We start from the raw sequence: 20,656 nt of genomic DNA on the forward strand, positions 1-20,656 counted from the left end.
ATGCTAATTTAGTTTCTTTATATAAAAGTGCTGCACTTTTTCAATTTAGAGAAATAACTATGTAACTGTTTAGAGACAAAGTTCTTCAAGTTTTATTCATCACAAAGTTCATTATTTGTACACGAAAATTAATAAATTAATCAAAAGTATTAAAAAAAGTTGATTTCCTTCTGGACAAAACAAGTGCAACTCGACAAAATGTTAACCAAGCTGTATTTCGCTATCAATATTTCCTTTGTTGTCGATCACAGCCTTGCATCTTCGAGGCATAGATTCGATCAGGTGATCAATGAAACTTTGTGGAATCGCTGCCCAGGCCTTTTGGATTTGTTCAAACAGTTGATCCTTATTACGAACACCTTCACGATTAATTCTGCGGTTGACGATCTCCCACAGGTTCTCGATAGGGTTGAGATCAAGAGATTGAGGCGGCTAATCCATCACCGATAGGTGGTTGTCTTGAAACCACTGCTTGACTACTTTTGCAGTGTGTTTCGGATCGTTGTCTTGCTGAAAAACCCATTTTATTGGCATATTCCATTCAGCATGAGGTAACATAACATCTTTCTGAATATTTTTACACATGAAACGATCCATTATTCCATCGTTTCGATGTATTGGACCTAGACCGTTAGCAGAAAAACACCCCCAGACCATAACATTACCTCCACCATGCTTCACGGTCTTATGGCAGTAACGTTAATCGAGGCGTTTTCCGGCCGGTCGACGTACACGGCAAATGCCATCGCTCCCAACGATGTTGAACTTTGATTCATCACTGAACAGGACAGTTCGCCATTTCTGCACATTCCAGTCAATATGAGATGTAGCAAACAGGAGTCTTTTCTTCTGGTTTTTTAGTGAAATTAGCGGTTTCTTTGCAGGGCGTCGAGAAAACAATCAGGCTTCAACAGCACGTCGTCTGATTGTTCGGTCCGATACAGGCAGCTCTAATTGCTTTTGTATCTCGACTGATGACATCCAGGGATCCTTCTTGACGGATCTGACGATCATAGAATCCTCTCTAGAAGTGGTGGAACGCGGTCTTCCACCTTTGTTATCTGCTGCCAACTTCCCCGTAGAACGATATTTGGAACATAGTCTTAATACGGTCCATTTTTTTACGCGATATTTATCACAAATACTTTTTGTGACATTCCACTTACGTAATCGCCAATAATTATCTTTCTTAGTTCCAATCCAAGACTGTCGGGAGCCATTTTTGCACTTGAAGTCATAAAAATAATAACAATAAATAATCACGCTTCTCAAGGCTAACCGTGTTACATTTACCTTGTGATGATACAATAACGCTCTGTGGAACACAACGTCTTGGTTGGATGTGGACTGTATTGATGTAATGAAATACTTGTTGTATTTCACTTCTTGTATTGATGTTCTTCGATAAAACACTTTGATAAAACTCACTTCGATAAACTGTCTTGATAATACTGACTGATTGACTTCCATATACTGACTGAATTACATGTCGATTTACATGTCTCTTATATAGTAAAATGAACCAGTTCTGAAAGATTCTAGATGCGTCTTTTCGATGCTTCTGGAAACTTTCAGATGCTTCTTCCGGAAACTTCTGGAAGCTTCTGCATGCTTCTGGATACTTCCTTTAATTATTAAAAAATTTCCGTGACGTTGACACGGACCAGATTTAAGAAAATGAAACAAACCAAAAAAGTTGCACTTGTTTTGTCCGCTGCAAAATGGCACTTGTCAACGAAATTCTGCCTGTGTGCTGTCACCTGTCAGCTGATTGCTCATGTCATGACATGATATGACTCCAGACTCCTGAACTGTTTGCGGTGGTAGTATAGTTCGTTTCGTTTTTAAGACATGTAAAATTAGGAACACTTTTTAGCATTGTTCGATGTTGATTGCAAATGTTTTGTCCAATACTGTACATTAAAGATTTAATGCAAATCGAAAAAATCGATTATATATATGTAGAAACGATTAATATATATTTACCATCTATGTTTATCTAATAAAACATTTTTTTTGTTATAACTCAGCCGATAACATCAGATGTCAAAGCAAACTATATATTTCTACAGAAAAAATACATTTAGCAATAAAAATTATTCGATTCAAAAAATACAATATGCAAAACAACAACAAACGGCGGTAAAAAAAACATTTCAAAACGTAAGAAAATTTTAAATAGTATATTTATCGTATAAAACATTTAAATTATTTAACAATCGCAATAATTCTATATTTTGATATATGAACATATTAAAACATCTACAAAAAGCATATAAAACTTTATGAAGACTATTTCTATAATTTCAGAAAATAAAGTTTTTATATTTTTAACTCTTTCTTACTATATCTGTATAGTTTATAAAGTTGGGGGTAAAATTCACAACTTTAAAGATAAATTTAGAATATAAACATTATTAAAACCGATTATAATATTATATTCCGAATAAAAATTTGATTCCATTTTTAACATAAATCAATACACACACACATATATATACATACATATATATGTATATGTGTGTGTATATATATAAATATATATATATATACATACATATATACACATATATATATATATATATATACATACATATATATATATAATAAGCAATAAAACATCATATACGGTATCATACTATTTATTTCTTTTTTTATGTGATATTTCGGCTCATATAGTGAGAGCCAAAATATCACATAAAAAATTGCGTATTTTTATGCGTAAATACACATTAAGTACGTATAATTTTTTTTGGGATAAGGTCTTTCCAATTTTTTCTTTAATTCCTTAATATGATTTTTGAATGTTTCTATTGACTTTATTTATTATCTTTACATAAAGCTTTTTTTACTTTCTTTTTGTTTTTTAAAATATATTTTTAAAAGTTATGCGTGAATAAAGTTTGCAACATTCTTTTTATAAAACTGTTCATTTTTGAATGTAATACTTAAACATAAAATAGAATCAGTGTGAAAACAGTATTGTTAGATCAGAAATGGAAATAAATCTAACTACATTAAACCGTGAACATTTTTTTAAAAGGTTTTATTAGTTTGATAATGGCTTTCATTATATGAGCCGAAATATCACATAAAAAAGAAAATAAATAGTATGATACCGTATACGATGCTTTAATGCTTATAATATTTTTACACATACTATTAAAGATGTCACTTAAACACATACACACTTAGAATATTTTGAAAATAAATTTCTACTCATTTGGACATATAAGGGTATGACCAGTAGGGCAAAGGGGCACACATTTCTTTAATAGCTTGAGGAGACGTCCATTTTTGCAAATAAGTAGCCATACCAGCTTTATCATTTGTGCCTGTAAAACAAATTTAAAATGATTATTAGGCTAAAAAACGAAATAAAAATAATTTTTAATAAGAATCATTGTCTTTTTTCTACTATTTTAAGTTAACTTTATACAATATGTACCAGGTTTTTGTTACATTAAAAAAGTATTACATTAATAAAGTAAATTTTTCTACCATCAAGATCAACTAATGTATATCTAAAAGGTGAGGCTTTACGGTTTAAATAAAAATAAAATAAAACAACTGAAAAAGAAAAAAAATTTCAACAAATGGCAGTAAATAATAAATTTAAAACATAATTACTAAACGAAAGTTACAACAATAAATAATAAAGAACAAAATGTCAGGTTTTTAGATTACAACAAATGAATGTTTTTAGATCAGACGAAGAATGAATGCCGTTGGTAAAGAACTTTGTAAGGTTTGAATACAAGAATTAAAGCCGAAGTGACTCCTTGTTATTAAATATTTAACTGCACAAGATGTTGATTGGAATAAATGATAATCTGTTCACGCTATTTCTGGCAAGTAAGAATGAGGCAACACTTCCCAGCAAAGCTTCTATAATTTTTGCTACACCTATTTTGCAATGCAAGGACAAGATTTGTAAGGGTAGAAGTTAACTTTGTAGCGCCCAGTGCGTTTTTTTAGGTTTGCGCTTGTTTGGCAGAAAGCAGTTCCCAGTACATAATACTGCGCACATTCCACTAAACTAAAATCAATTCTTTTTTTGGGTGTAGGTCAAATTTCAGAGTCAGTTTTGGTAGTTGTTCCACCCCTAGCCACAGGAGATTCCTGATGTGGTTTACATAGAGTATCCACTTCTGATCTTCAAAAACGACATGGTCGTCAGTTATATATGCAGGGCAAAGACCCGTTCATACAGATGTCTACTTACTGACCAAGCTGACTAGTGTTCAGTTTGTGTGACCAAGCACCAAGCAAAAAAAAAAAGTCTTTTTTGTGTTTTATAATTTATATTGAAGTTGTATGTAGTTGGATGTTATATACGTTAATATGTGTTGAAATTAAAATGCGTTTTCAAAATGAGAAATGTTGCAATAATCATTAAACATCATCCGGGAAATACAGTAACTTTGTATGACTCCCTTAAGTTTAATTTAAAATCGTAAGAAATACATTTTACATTGCTAAAGTATTTATCTATATGAATTTTCATTGCAGATTAAGAAAAATTGAAAATTCATTAGCATTTAAAAGAGCATTAAAAAAACAAACATTTTGGTTAATACTCGATTCTTCTAATGTTATACATGGCTTTTAGTTTTTCTATTATTTTAAACAAACTTATTTATTAAAAATAAATTTATTTATTATAAATAAAATAAAGGTCAAATAAACAATAATAATCACTGAAGTGATCTTGTAAAAATATTAGTATAATAATAACAATAATAATAAACAAAACTTCAATTTCTACTTAATATAATAAAGCAGTAAAAATATAACTAAAAATTCAAACTAAAACTTTTTCCAGGTTTTTTGGTATGGAAGTAACAAAAACAAGGAACATACAGAGCATTGCAATAAACCTTTGATTTAAACCTGAATTTGTATATCAAACACATTACAATGCTAACTTTTTGCTTTTTACTGTTAATACTAGGATCTGGTGGTATTATTAACAATAATTACAAGCAACTCAAAGATACTTTTAGTTTTAATTTTATACAATTATTAAAGACTTGCTCTATTGAAGCTTGCCAATCTCCCTAATAAACTTTCTAAGCAGAAATCTGCTAAATTATAAATCGGTTGTGCTTGAAGCACATTTGGTGGGTTGGATTCTTTATCAACATAATAGACATAAATAAAATCGTGGAGTAAAGCATAAGTGGCGACGACATCTTACAGGATAAACTAGTTATTAGTGCTGATTCTCATCGAAACGCCAGTAATAATAGATGCGACTCTGAGGAGATGTTTACCACTACACAAATTACCTTTATACATTAGCATTAATCTTTTTTTTCCATTCTTAGGCCTTACACTGTTGTATGCAAACTTTTTATTTTGTAGTTAGTATTTTGCTTTCTAAGTTTTTTTTTGGTGATATATTTGTTGTATATCTTTGTTCATTTTAAGTGTTTGCAAAAAATTTTATTTTTTTATTATTGCTAAATAATAAAATTTTATTTTTTTATTATTGCTAAGTTTTGTTTGGGTGCATTGTCTTAATTTTGTCATTGTATAAGTATATTTTTAAATATTCTTTTATTAATCTTTATTTTTGTCTTGACAACTTTCAAAATATGCTTTTTTCAAAAAATAATTATCCTCTATTCTAATGTACTTCGTTTTTCTTTCAGGCATTCACTGTTCATGTGTGACCGTTTGAATATTTATATGCCAAACTTTTAAATAAATTATGAATCCGTTGTACTTGAGGCACATTTGGTGGGTTGAATCAACATAATAGACATATTTATCCAATTTAGAGAATTCTTAGAGTAATGAAAACTTGCCAAGTTAAAATCACTATAATGATTGCTACAGCCTTATAAGTAACAAGTAATGGGTCAGAAATATCACAGCCAGATACAATTACCCATATTAATAAATTTTTCAGAATCTTTTTTATTTCTACAAAAATATCATATTTTAAGCATGTATTTTTGCTATTTGTGTAATATCCAAAAAGTCCAGCTATGTTATCGACTGCAAAACAAATGTATTTTTTATTATCCATGACCAGTAATGATCTTAGGTCATTGAACTAGTTAACAAATTGTCTGCTTCTTTTTTGTTGTTGTTCAAGAGTGTATTTGGTCTTTTATTTACTATTATTTGTTGTTCAATATTTTATCTACTATTTTTTTAAAAATATTTTCAATTCTAACAAGGCTGCAAGCAACCACTATTAGAGTGAAAATGGTTGAAGGTTGGCTGCAAGAGCAGGTTCAACTATGTTTACAATGCATTTTTGCACCGTGTCTAAAAGAGAAAAAGCATCATTCACAGATCTGCTTCAGATTTGGCAACAGCATTCCATATAGGGACAGATTTGAGATTTATAGAGATAAAAAATAGAATTAGTGTTAAGAAAGTGGCAAGTGCGATAAAAAGAAACTTAGCAGATGCTTATTTTGCAATGGATTTGATGGTTTTCAAGAAAGATTAGAAGTATAAGTTAATCCTAGAAGACGAAGGGTAGACAACTCATCAAGTACATTACCATTCATAAATATAGGAAGATCTAGATTGTTACGATAAGATTAGCAAAAAAAAATAATTGAGTTTTATCTGAGTTAAAGTTCACCAGCCACTGAAAGCCCCATACTGTAACAGAAGTAATACCATTTCCAAGCTCAAATTCCCCTTCAAGCAATCAGAGAGTGTTGGCTTCTTATCAAGACAAGAATAAATGGTAGCATCACCAGCAAACAATACCATCTTAGATGTGAGAATTTCTGGGAGATTATTAATGTAAATTAAAAAAAAAATGTAGGGCCAAGGATAGAACCTTGAGGAACCCCTGATTTTACAGGAAATGAAGAAGAGTGCTGTCCTTTGGGGATGGACTATTATTTGTTCTTCAATTTTTTATTTACTATTAATTGTTGTTCAATCTTTAATTTACCATTATTTGTTGTTATATAGTGTATTTGGTAATCTTTTCAGATTTTCTGTACTGGTCTAAAGAAATAAAGATAACTGGACTAAAGAAAAAAAAGCCCAGGATGTCAGACAAACAGAGCGCGTTTAATTAGAAAATGACTGACCAATACTCAAATCTTTTCAAGTTATCATAAATTGTATTTGGATCTAGTCCTTTATTTTAAAAATGATTTACTAGTTCACTATTTTTACAAGTATTTTACAAAAAAATATTTTAAGACATCAAAATAAATGTTTCTTAAAAAATAAATTAATAGTTTAATTTGTTAAAAAAACAGACTGAAATTTGTTTAATAACTAATGCATTATCTGCAATTACAATAAACCATAAAAGTTCTTAAAAATTTTTATTAACCAATATCATATAGGTATATGAAGACTGTCTATTTAGTAAACTAGACAGTAGTATCAAAATCTTTGTTGCAATATAATAAAATTAATTGAGCCTTAGGTTTAACTTTCTAAGCAACCTCCCCGCCTACAATACATACAATGTCAATAATAAATTCACAAAGCTTTGTACTGAATCAAATTTTTTTTCTCTTGTAAACAAACTGTTTCCATGAGAATCTACCCGAAGTAAAAATTAAATCATTAATACTAATATCATTTTCTGGTGTATAATAACAAAATATTTCCTCTTCCCCCACCAGTATTTTAATAACTTTTCCCTAGATCGATGTTATGTTTATATAAAAGCATCCATAAAACACCTATGCACAGAATCAAATCAAAGCAAACTTTGATTTCATGAAACTAATTTTCTTCAATTTTGTTCCTAAAGTTCTTTCATTTAGGTTTTATATCAGCAGTTCTTTTAACAGGTTGAGAAGCAAACTTATTATTTGTGAACTAAGATTAAACAAAAAATGATCAAAAATTTCTAATGTGTCACCTTTTATAACTAAATTGCTATTATTGAGGTACCAGTAAACTACACTCTGCATCTAGATTAGGTGGAGCCACATCAAACCAGATTGGATCTACAGGTTAAACTAACATTGAGATCAAAATCAACTCTGTTTATAACAAGATCACTGTCAGCTTCATTATTTTTAGGATTCTTGTAATTGCTTAAGACAACTGATTCTTCACCCTGGTATATGATATCAGTTCCAGAATCAGAAGTTATCAATATTATCAGTAATATCAGACAATTCAAAACATATAATGCTTTTTATGCTTAAAGAGGTCAACAGTTATTTGTTGCCATTTTCTTAGCAGCGCTTTGTTTCTATCATTTTTATTTGTAAGATTCATCCACTCTTTTTGAATTACTCAAAGTGCATTAAAACTCCTAATTGTAGGAATAACTAAAAAAAAACATTCAAACATTAAAAAAATTTTAAACGACAAAAAAGACACCAACTATTTAAAAATGGAAAAGAAACAAGCCAAAGAACAACGAAAAGAAAACAAACTAAAAAACAATGAAGGAGAAACAAGAATGATTGAACAATGAAAAAGAAACAGACTGTTTAATAATGGAAAACAACCAACAAACAATCCAAGAATAGAAAACAAACAAAAAATTAAATAATGAATAAGAAACAAATTATTGAGCAATGAAAAAGTAACAAATTATTGAACAATAAAAAAACAACAAGATAAGACCATTAGGTATCAGAGCACAGAATCTGACAAAAACCACACACATACAAAAAAAATGTTTACAAGAAAAGTAGGTCTCTAAAGGTTGACAAAGAAGATAGTTGGAATTTCTTGTATATACCATAACAACTCAACTTTTAAAAAAAAAAAAATAATAATTTATTATAAAAAAGATTAATAACTGACTAATAGCTGCTGATACTTACTTTTTTATCTTATCAAAAACTTAATTTTAATAAATTTAATAAACAATTGTCCTACCAGAAGCTCTGGCGCCACCAAATGGTTGCTGAGCTACTACTGATCCAGTGCAACGATCATTGATATATAAGTTGCCTGCTGCATGAAGCAATCTTTTTCGTGCATGGTCAATAAACATTCTAAACAATTTTAAATTTGCATAAACTTTCTAAATAAGTATTATTTATAATCTTTTCTTTAAAGACTTATTTTCTTAGAGTACTTTGTAAAACTTTTTACATAACTATTACAATATATTTTTAAAAAATAGCCAGAATATCCTAGTGTATTACCTATCTTGTGAGAATATAGATCCAGTTAGCCCATAAGGAGACGTAGAATTTACCTAAAATCCAATTAACTAGTTCAGAACACAAAATTATTTAAGAAAAGAAAAGCATAATCATAGTAAAAAATCAAAACTCACTAAATCTAATGTGGTATCAATCTCTTCAGAAGGATAAACATATACTGTGCACACAGGCCCAAAGATTTCCTAATAAGTTTAAAAAATTATATATATACACAGGGTGTTACCCAGGAATAAAATTTATACAGCGTTAACACAATATTGGGAATTTAGGTTGCTGTCACCTGGTGAGAAAAAAAAAAGGGTCGTATTACAAAAGTTTCTAGGCAAAACTTGTCGCGCTAATACTAAATACAGGAAATATATGTTTTATAAATGCAAGATTAAAAATCCGATTAATTTTCAACTTGTTTCTGTTTCTTTCATAGCAATCTTCTTAAACTTTTTGTTATTTATATCGAGTCTTTTCTTTGGTGGCATTAAAACAAGAGCGATCTTTTATTATTTGCAAATAAATAATTAACAATGTGATACTTTGATCTACTGTAATTGTGTAATTTGCTTTTAAATAATAATAAATAAAATAAATATTATTTTAAGTAATATTTAATATGGTAAAAAAAAAAAGTATATCATATTTCTCAAAAAAGTTAAAACTATTATTTACAACAACCGCGTATGGCTGTAAATATAGAATTCTACTTTTATCTAAATAATTATTAGAACGTCAAAGTCTTTCAAGAATATTAAGGTCTTTGAAGCAAAATGTTTTTCAATAGAATAGAATTTTGTTCGAATAGAATGTTAAAAGTTAAAAAAGTTTTCGTTGCTTTAGTCAAATAAAACGTCTGTTTCTTGAGTGAATTTTCATCAATCAAATAAAATTTCGATTGAATAAAATGTTAGTAAAAGAACTTTCACTGCTATATGGTATTTAAGAATTTAATTCAATAAACAGCTACGACCAGGGGAGATTCGTTGACTGCGCAAGTAAATATTAGCGACAAATTTCTCTAAGCTGTAACTTTAGTATGTGTAAATTGAAAAAAAATTTGATTTTTGTATTTCAAAAATTTTGCTTTAGTAAATTAAACTTTTTTATTTGTTTATTAAAATTTTTGATTTGTAAATTTAAAAAAAAATTGGAAAAATTTATGTAAATATAGTATTCTTTTTTTATGTTTTACGCAAATAACTTATAAATTTACAAGCACAAATAATTTATTAACTTAATAATAAAATGCTTACACTCAAATTCTTTACCAGCAAATTTAGTTTACTAACAATAATTTTAATTAACTTAATAAAAAACTTTTTAATCTTTCTTTTAAAGTAATTTGGAAATAACATTTACCTCTACAAAAATCATTTTTTGAATAATTACTATGCTAATATCTGTGTTACTTTCCCAAATAAAGATAAACAGCATTTGATGGTTTTAGATTTTTTATTGTAAACAAAAAGTCTAAAATAAAAAATCACGAATAAAAAAACTTTGTCACAAGCGAAATAAAAAAACTAAACAACTGACATCAATTAAATAATAAAGTTTCTATTTCATTTTTGAATTAATGACTTGCTACGCATTTTCTCATGTAAAGAAAGTAATTGTTTTCGATCAACTAAATTATTTTCTTCATTTTGTGTACTAAGTACTTCTGTTTCTTGCATAACACTTAAAATCTAAGCCTGTTAATAACAAGATTAAAGATTTTTTTTTTTAATGATTTTTTGAGTTTAATATAAACATAAATTATATATGATTGAATAAAATATTTAACTATATATAAAGAAAAGATATATAAAGAAAAGAAGTGCACAGTTGATCGAGAAACACATGTAACTATTTTTACAGTCACCATAGGAAAGGGGTTAATTAGGTAAATAAAACAGAAACACAATAAATTAAAGACAAACAAAAAAAAAAAGCCAAAAAAAAAAGAGGGTAATGATTTATATATTTTTAACTCTTTATTTTTGATAAATTTTGAGTAAGAAAAAAAACTGAAAACTTGCAGATTCTTCTCTCAATTCTCTGAACTGTTTTTTAAATAAAAATAACTTGCAGCAGTGATAGAATGCATTTTATTCTAATCAGATGTGCACACTGATAGTACATTAAAATTGTACACATTAGTAATAGTACATTAAATTATTTTCTGAAGACCACTTTGAATTCAATTTTACTCAAAACTTATTTAACCAATGTTGAAGGTAAAAACTATGAGTTTTAAATAATAATTACATAAAACAATTATGTAAAGATAACTATATCTCTTATTATTGTAATTGAAAATTACAAATGTGATTTAGTGTGCACTCCTTCCCATATATACAAAATTGAATTAAAAACAATTTATGAAAATAGAAAAAAAGTAATAATTTAGAAGAAAAAAATCTCAACAAAACATTTACTTCACTTAGCAACTTAGAATTTGGATCAGTTGTTTCAATTAAAGTTGGTTCAATATAAAATCCAATGCTGCAAAACAAAACAAAAAAAAGAATGTATAAAATTAATGTTCAAATATATCTCTATATTCAAATATATAATTTTTAACAATTGCAGTAATCATAATTTTTCAATACTTTTTTTTTTATTGCTGTCGTCATTCATCATCAATAAATTTTTAAACTTCCAGTGAAGTTTAAAAATTTGCTTTTTTGAAGTTTAATGTTAATATACAATTTGCTTTCATTTAATGTTAATATACAATTATTTGAGCTACATGTGGTGTTTATTTATATATGCATATTCTACAAGTGTAACAATCTATTGTTATATTTCAACTATTTTTTACAAAGCTTCACTAGCCATCATAACATAACCTTTTTTTGTTATCACTACTATTAAATGTTTGTGATGTTTATTTATTATCACTACTATTAAATGTTTGTGATGTTTATTTGTTATCACTACTATTAAATGTTTGTGATGTTTATTATAGATCACAAACAGTGCTCATTTTTACGAGCTTGTTTATAGATTTGATTTATAACAATTGAAGGGTATTGTAACATATAGTTTTACGTATATTTATGTTAATAATAATTAAAGGGAAGCAGAAAAAACAAACAAAGTTTAATTTTTTTTTCAAAAGCTGAAACAAGAAGACTATTTTTGTATCATATAGTATTCATATGAATACTATACTAATATTAAATGTATACTAAAGAAAAAAAAGGCGAACTTTAACTATTAAACTTTTTATTGTATGTATACTATAATATATGCATATAATATGTGTTATATATACTTTTTATATAACACATTCATAAATGATATGAATAAAAATTCAATCAGAATTATACACTCAGGAAAAGATAGTAGTCTTATTCTAAAAAAAGAAAAGACAAACTTACAACAGGACTCAATTTATCGGTTGGACATTGTCCGGCTAAAATGTCAGATTGTCCGATCAAATTAAAAACTAATCGGACATTTTGATCGAGAAGAATTGAATTCTTAAAAATGAATACTTAATTATTAAAATAACAAAAGAATAAACTAAACAATTCCTTACGAAAAAAAAAAATAATAGTTACTTTAAAACTTATCTTTTGAAACGTTTTATTAAAGTTACGCAAATTGCTTTTACTATTTACTTCTATTGATTAATATAAATATGTTGTTTAATATAAATATGTTGTTTAATATAAATATGTTGTTTAATATAAATATGTTGTTTAATATAAATATGTTGTTTAATATAAATATGTTGTTTAATATAAATATGTTGTTTAATATAAATATGTTGTTTAATAAATGAATAAATTTTTATCTAAATTATTGAAAAGTGAAATTAAATTATTGAAAAGAAAAAAAAAATAATATTTTTAAGTTGTACAAACTTTTTTTCAAGAAGTTGCAAAAACAAATTGCTTAAAAAAAATAATAGTAGTCTTTTTAAAATAGTAATTTTTAATCATATCATAAATTAGTCAGTCAAGTTTAAAAAAAACAAACTTTTAAACAATTCTTTGTAAAAATAGAATTAATAATAATAATAATGATAATAATAATAATAATAATAATAATAATAACAATAATAATAATAATAATAATAATAATAAAGCAATTAAATCATGGGAAGATTTAATTTAACTTATTCATAATTTGAAGTAACTTAAAAAAATAATCTTTGGAAAGATTTTTAGAAAGATACGGAATGATAGTTTCAAGCATTTAAAATACAAAACTACTAAAAAAAAATTAAGATATAACATTTAATTTACACATAATGCGTTTGTTTTAAACGATCATTATATTTAATTTTTGATTTTATTTAAACTCTTCGAATAAAATAAAAACTTTAAAATAGAACAGCAAAGTTATTTGTAATATAAGGATTTTTTTTATTGCATTTAAATTGTTGAAACATCAAAAGAGTCGTCGTCAAATTGTTTAAAAAAAACATTACTAAAATATACAATATTGAATTGAAACCATTTTGTTAAAAAAAAATTTGCAATGAGATAATCTAAATAATAAGGAAAGAAACTTCACTAGATCTAGTGAAATTTCTTTCCTTATTATTTAGAATATTTCATCATAAATTTTGTCAGTTGACGTTAGATAAACTGAATAACATGACACAGATTTCGATTGCATATTTCGGTTCCATAAAACTTACATTAAAAATTATATTCTAAAAATTTGATCGGACACTCTCTGACCCAAACAAGTTTTGATTGGACATTTTGTCTGGGACTTTATAAAAAATTAAATTGAGCCCTGTTTACAATGATATTTTTCTGGGTGTCATATCATGTCAGTATTTTTTTTTTACCAAGTTGTTTCAGTTCATTTGTATTCTTGAGTTGCTTCTTATCTCATTTATTTGTAGTGAATAATCAATTTTTAAAACTTTTTTTATCCTTAAACTTATATTATTTAGACAGCTGACAAAGAATGGGAAAAAATTTGTTCAAATATAAAATGTTATGAATTATTTTTGAGCGGATAATCAATTTTTTAGTTATTGACAATAAAACAAATTGCAGAGACTTTTATTTGAATATTTGGAAACATATTAGTTTTTAAAAGAGCCCTTTAATTAAAATTTAATTAGAGTTTATCATTAAATTTAATATATTTATAAACATTTGCAAAATGAAAACAATATATATATTTATGTGTATGTATGCATGTATATATGTATATGTCATATATATATATATATATATATATATATATATATATATATATATATATATATATATATATATATATATATATATATATATATATGAATTTGAATTTGATTTCCTTTAGAATCAATAAATTTACAATCAATAATAATTTCTTTTTTTTTTTTATGTTTTTACAAATTCAATAATACTATAAATTAGTCAATCATTGATTATAAAGTATATTGACGAAGAGATGCAACACCAGGCATCTCTATACTAACTAATGTGTAGGGCTAATTGTCAACGAGACAAGATGCCCATCATGATAGGAAACTTTTGAATAAAATATATATATATATATATATATATATATATATATATATATATATATATATATATATATATATATATATATATATATATAATATATATATATGACCCTGTCATTAACCACTGCTAATTAATGTACACTGGACACAAATGTCTAGAGAGATCTAGTGTTGAAATTTTTTTCCAAATTTGACATTCTTTCTTCTTTCCATGAAAGAATGTCATCTTTGATTATACAGAGATGGAGAAAAAAAGGAATAAGACTCCTGAGAAACAAAATCTGATTGCTTTAAGAGGGAAAAGACCTGTGTAAAAGGTTCTGGTTGTTCTTTGTCAAAGCTGTTCATCTCTGGAACATCATATTTTATTAATTCCACAAGAATATCTATCCTCTCTTTCTCCTCTAAGCGCTGGTCAGATAAAGACTGATAACACACTGTGATGTAAAATACCAAGTGTCTGAGAATACTAAGATTAAGAGCTTTGCCAATCATTGCATACTTTTTGGAGCAAATTTGATTGCATGACCTGCAATGAAATCTTGAATGTTCTAAGATTATAGGATGGAGCCTAAGCTCCCATTGGGTCAGAATAAATAAACAGTAAAAGATCACAACACAATCTGTTGCAACTTGTATCATCTTGTATCTATCTCATTGATACTGAGTTGCTTGTTGTAATTCTTGGTCATTTCAATTGCTAACAGCTACAATGAATTAACCTTAAATCTTCGTGGTGTGCACCATGTGTAGAAACCTGAAGTACAACAAATTTACCCCGAGGTAAAAAGCTACCAGTTGACATAAATACTATTAATCACCTCTGTCAAAAATTATTATTTTAAGAACTGTTGTGCAGAACTGCATTGTTTCCTTTGCAAGATTGTAAAAGAGGGTTGCAAGATCAAACTTATGTTTGTTCTAATTGAATTTCTTAATGTTGGCCAGTGTATTCACACTTTTTTTCAATCTTAGGCCAAAGATCTTGATATTTTTTGTATAAAGATCGACAGGTCTCTTTGTTTCTCCTTGTAGTTCCATCATAACATGATGAACATGTTGTTCCATTACATGGTGCCTAAATTTAATATTATTATGATTTTCAGTCATTACTCTCAGAAAAAATAAAAATAAAAAAATGCCTGTAATTTTTATAGTAAAGCATCATACTTGCACATTAGCCAAAGAAATGGATAAGGTAGAGAATAAACTGCAATATTTCTAATTGCACCATTATGTTTTCCAGTTTCGAGCGAGTTGTGTCAGCACAACAAGCTATGATCTGGTCTGTTAAGTCATAATATTCCACAAGACTTTGGATAGCCAGTGCTTGACCTTTCCCTTAGGAGGAGGGAATTCAAGTATTGCCAGAAGAAAGTCAAGTGAACCGGACTCTGGAGAGGAAACACTAATTGCCAACCTTTCTACTGTTTCCAAAATCTTGACCTCCATCCTGTACTGTTTGGCCAACTTTGTGTCCAAGCGAAGAACAAGTTTTAAACCCCTTATCTTATCCAGGTTCTACTCTCTTCCTATAAGTGCTTCATTTTCTATAATTTCATTGTTTTTTTCTTGTCAATATATGCTCCCCCAGATTGAAATAGGGAAGACAACATTGCTGTTTCAGCTCTCACACTAACTTGATACCTAAAAAAAACAGAGCATTGTAATTTTTTAAATTATGTAACATTTAGGTTGTTTTAACTTGAAGTTTTATATATGTTTGTAATATACTTCACACATAAACTTATTTGTCATAAATGCAATCCACTTATCTAAAACATCATTCAGACTGAGTTGAAGGCAAATCTTGGTTGAATAATACAAATTTTTTTTCTTCATAGTAGGAGTCTCAAAGTCTGAATCATAATCTGTTCCAGAAGAATTCCTGCTCAAAATTTTTCAAACCTTCTTCTTCTGCTGCTTTTTCCAGTCATTGCCTTTCTTTTTTTTGCTCAACAATTGTTACCAGTCTCTCCTCCTGTTGCTCTTTTTCTACCATCTTCCTGAGCAGGTTTTTCATCCTTTTCTCACCATCAGCAACTATTTCAGCAAATGTTATGTCATTTTTGTATGAAATTATGATCATGTCCTCTATCAAAAATCTCCTCATAAAGATTGAATCCTACTTTACAGCCTTTTTACTCCTTCTAGGATACTTAACTTAGCTAATTAACTTGAAAATATCTTCCTTGTGTATAGGAAACAAAACATTGGCCTTGTCTAAAAACTCTTGAGTGTGTTGGTTCATGGTTTCTTTGCTCATCTCTAGGGTTCTCATCTTTAAAACTTTTATATACTGGGTATAAGAACAACGATTCTATTCCTAAATTAAAAAAATACAATATTCAAAAAAAGTCAACAATTAAAAAATACCATAAAAACATATAGTTAAATATATTTCACAGATAAATATGTTTTACAGAATATTTAATTTTTATGACAAGAGATTTTTATATTTAGTTGCTTACTTAATTGACTGTTCACTTATGATAAAATTTTCATCAAGGCCTGTTTTGTTCCAAATGTTAACCAGCTCTCTTATGATGCACACATTTGATATTTTGTTTCTGCTATCAGCATAACACATACCATCACTGCATTTAAGCTTGTCTGTACTCCTCAGAGGACATCAAATTTTGAATGACAATGTTTTGATTGCAGTTGCATGACTCCGGTTAACCCAGTAAAATTCTGTGACAAACTTCCCCACCGGTTGGAAGTCTATTTGGAGAAAATATCTGAAGAGGGTACCCCAACAGATAAAGAATTCTTCTTTCACTAGCTTTTCCAACATGTCATGCACTAGCCATATTTAATACTATTTTCTACTTTTTTTATCACTTTCCCTAAGCTAAGCTGCCAGTCAATTCTTTTTAATCAAAACATCAGTTTATAATACTTTCATATTGAATTAGTTTCTATTTCCCATCTAATGTTTAGTTGTCAATTATGATACAGTACTCATGTAGACAGAGGGCTAGGGTTCAAAAAAGCAATATACAAGTATGAAGGAAATCATTACTTTTTATATTTTTTGTTTGTTAAAAAAAGCCAGATTTAATTGTTTATACATAAGTACATAGTAAAGTGTCAACGCCCATTTTTCTTATTTTCTTTATTTTTTAAGATATTTTTTTCTGTTAAACTTTAAACAAATTGGCATAAATGTCAAATTACTAAAATCTGAGTAGATATATATGAAATACACTTACTAATACAACATACTTATACAATTATTATACAAATGTGTAAATACCTATTGGTTTATACTACTTATATTTATAATGTGTAGTATAGATTATCTATTATTTAGTGTATTAAGTACACTTAAATTTTCAATTTTACTTTTTCTTATTCAAAAAAATATCATGTTCTGTACCTGTCATCACATTTTCCACCAATAATAATAGTGTGATTCTTCAATCCTCTTGTATGATCTATGAATGTCTTGATTTTATTAAACGACTAAAAATAAATCACAAAATATTTTTTTGAAAAAAATTATTTTTCTTCCATTAAGCTTTTATTTTCCTGCTAATGTTAACAAATGAGAACTAATAATTATTTTTATGATTTACTCCACAATGTTTAGAAAACAACAGTTTTTATAATTTAATTTCAACAATGTTTAGAAAATAGAAAAAGATATAAAAAATAGAAAAAGCAATACAACTAGTAGCTACAAAATTCTGAAAACAATACTGTTGTTAAAAAAGGAATTGAAGCATAAATCCTTCATAGTGCAAAAATGTACTGAACAAACAATGCTTAATATAATAGATATAATATAGTAGCATAATACCCATTTGTCTATCTATTAAAAACTGATGAACAGTGTGAAAAAATATAAAAGTAACTTGTATAAACAGAAAAACAAAATTTCCAAAATAAGTAGATTGCTACAATGTATCAGCTCAAAATGAATAATTCTTATAACCAACAATAATATGGGAAGTTCCAACTATCATCCAACAATTATCATCCAACAATTATCATCATAATAGTACGTAACAACACAATACGACAAGCATAAATTAAATAAACTTATAGTTTTTGTTGCTGTTAATATTTGTATTTATCAGCTCAATATTGTTGACGCTCACCTATTAATGAATGGCAACCTTCTCACTGAGTTCTGTTTTTTACACCTTCTTGGATTATCATTCAATAAGGACCTCTCAGAGAAACATATACAATCAATTATATACAATCAGTATATATACAATCAATTGCAAAGTTAGCCTCTGCTTAAGTTACCTCTTTCTAATGCTCACTATTTTTTCATTCTCGATTCTATCCTTTACCTTTACAAATCTCTTATAAGTGCCTGTATGGAATACTGTTGTCATATTTGTGCTAGTTATTCTAGAGAGGTCTTGCCTCTTGAAGGTCCTAAAACATATTGTAAATGTAGTTGCTCTAGTTTGTCAAGCCTAAAATTCTATCGCTATAGGGTTGCATCTCTTTCTCTTTTCTAAAAACACTACCATGGACACTGCTTAAATAAACTCTCTTGTTTAATCAACCAAAACTCAATCTAGTTTTTTCCGCAGCTTCAGAATTCTCTTCCATCTTCATGTTTTCTTAACTCATATAATTTACAGTTTATTAAGTATTCTGACAGGCATTTTCTTGCTCTTTAACAATACTATTTGTTTTTTGTTAACTCCCGACTTGAATAGTGGTCTCAGATTGTTGGGAGTAAATTATTTAAAAGGAAAATAAAAACAAACATTTTACGAATTAAAAAATGTATGTAAAACCGAAATCAGAGCCTTTATTACAATCTAAATCAATGTCATTTCAGCTTTACAGATCATTAAATGTAAACAATATAATGCAATACGTTAAATTTAATAGAAGAAATCAAATATTAATATTTAATAGAAAAAAAAATCTTACTTGCTGATCAATAACAGCACTAAGAAATGATGAGAAATCATCAGCCTAGTCAAGAAAATAAAACTTTATTTTTAATTAAAACCATTAAACAATAAATTATTAATATTTATGTAATTTTTAGAGACATTACTTTTCTTAAAGATAATTTGAGTGAGAGGTAAGGAGACAAAACTTTTCCCTTGGTAGTATAGTGTTCAACTTGTTTTTCTAGCAGTTATGATGTGATGTGTACATCATTTTTGAAGTTTTATATTACAAGATGGAGAAGAGGTCTTAGAAGCATAATTTTATAAAATGATGCTCTCATTACCTCATAACTTTATAACATGATGCTTATTTAAAAATAATCATCATTTTTATCAAGGATAAAAAAAATTATTTTAAATATTGCTGTCTAGAAAATAACATTTTATAACTAAAAATGAATAATATGCATTTTTACAAAAAATTAAAATTTTTTTTTTCTCAATGTTTTTTTATAAAAGAATGATATTTTTTTTATAATTTTGCTTCTTTTGAGACTCAACAAGTATACTTTTTAAGAACTTTTGGGATAATTTTAGGGACCTGTCTGATGTTTAAAGGGACTTTAGCTACCCCTATTAATTTTTTTAATTCCAGTATCATTTTATTCCAGTATTATTTTATTATATAAAACACATTTAGGGGTCAAGAGCAAACATTTTCTAAACATGTTGCTTTAAGAACCACCCTAATACTAATATCTTACAAGTCACCAAACTTATCTTTATGTAAAAAATTAACAAAAATGAAAATAGAAAAAAAAAATCTTATAAAAAACGTCATTTAATAAATATTTTACAGATTGAAGATGATAAAATAGAAAACTTACAGAGGAAAGCTTCAGTTTAGATATTTCTGTAATTAATTTTTCTTTAATCTAAAAATATCAGAAGAAAGCAACAAATATAACCATAAAAAATAACATTTAACTATTTTTATAAAAAAGATAACAGGAACAACAACACACACACATACATAAACACACACATTTATATAAAGTTGCTTGCAAACATTGTATAAATCAAATGTCAGTATTATATAATGAGAATTACTATTGTAAAAAACCTCTGCATTTTGAAAGGCAAAAATCAGCATTATTACATTGCTTGAGTATTCATAATTATCCCAACAAAAAGCA

The 20,656-nt window shown here is 27.2% G+C and overlaps 1 protein-coding gene across 1 annotated transcript in view; it reads right to left on the minus strand.

Annotated features, from left to right (window-relative positions):
* Nucleotides 1-2,792: 2,792 nt before the first annotated feature.
* The window catches only part of LOC101240826 (delta-1-pyrroline-5-carboxylate dehydrogenase, mitochondrial), a 75,573-nt gene continuing 57,709 nt past the window's right edge, over nt 2,793-20,656 (minus strand). Inside the window, exons 13-20 of the mRNA XM_065791366.1 lie at nt 20,348-20,395; nt 19,495-19,539; nt 17,972-18,057; nt 11,543-11,609; nt 9,245-9,313; nt 9,111-9,163; nt 8,839-8,957; nt 2,793-3,335 (exon numbers count right to left, since the gene is read on the minus strand). Of these exons, the coding sequence (XP_065647438.1) occupies nt 3,220-3,335; nt 8,839-8,957; nt 9,111-9,163; nt 9,245-9,313; nt 11,543-11,609; nt 17,972-18,057; nt 19,495-19,539; nt 20,348-20,395 (603 nt within the window). The 3' untranslated portion in view covers nt 2,793-3,219. The remainder of the gene's footprint in view (nt 3,336-8,838; nt 8,958-9,110; nt 9,164-9,244; nt 9,314-11,542; nt 11,610-17,971; nt 18,058-19,494; nt 19,540-20,347; nt 20,396-20,656) is intronic.

This window comes from Hydra vulgaris, chromosome 02 (assembly GCF_038396675.1).
Source record: "Hydra vulgaris chromosome 02, alternate assembly HydraT2T_AEP".
Classification (NCBI taxonomy): domain Eukaryota; kingdom Metazoa; phylum Cnidaria; class Hydrozoa; order Anthoathecata; family Hydridae; genus Hydra; species Hydra vulgaris.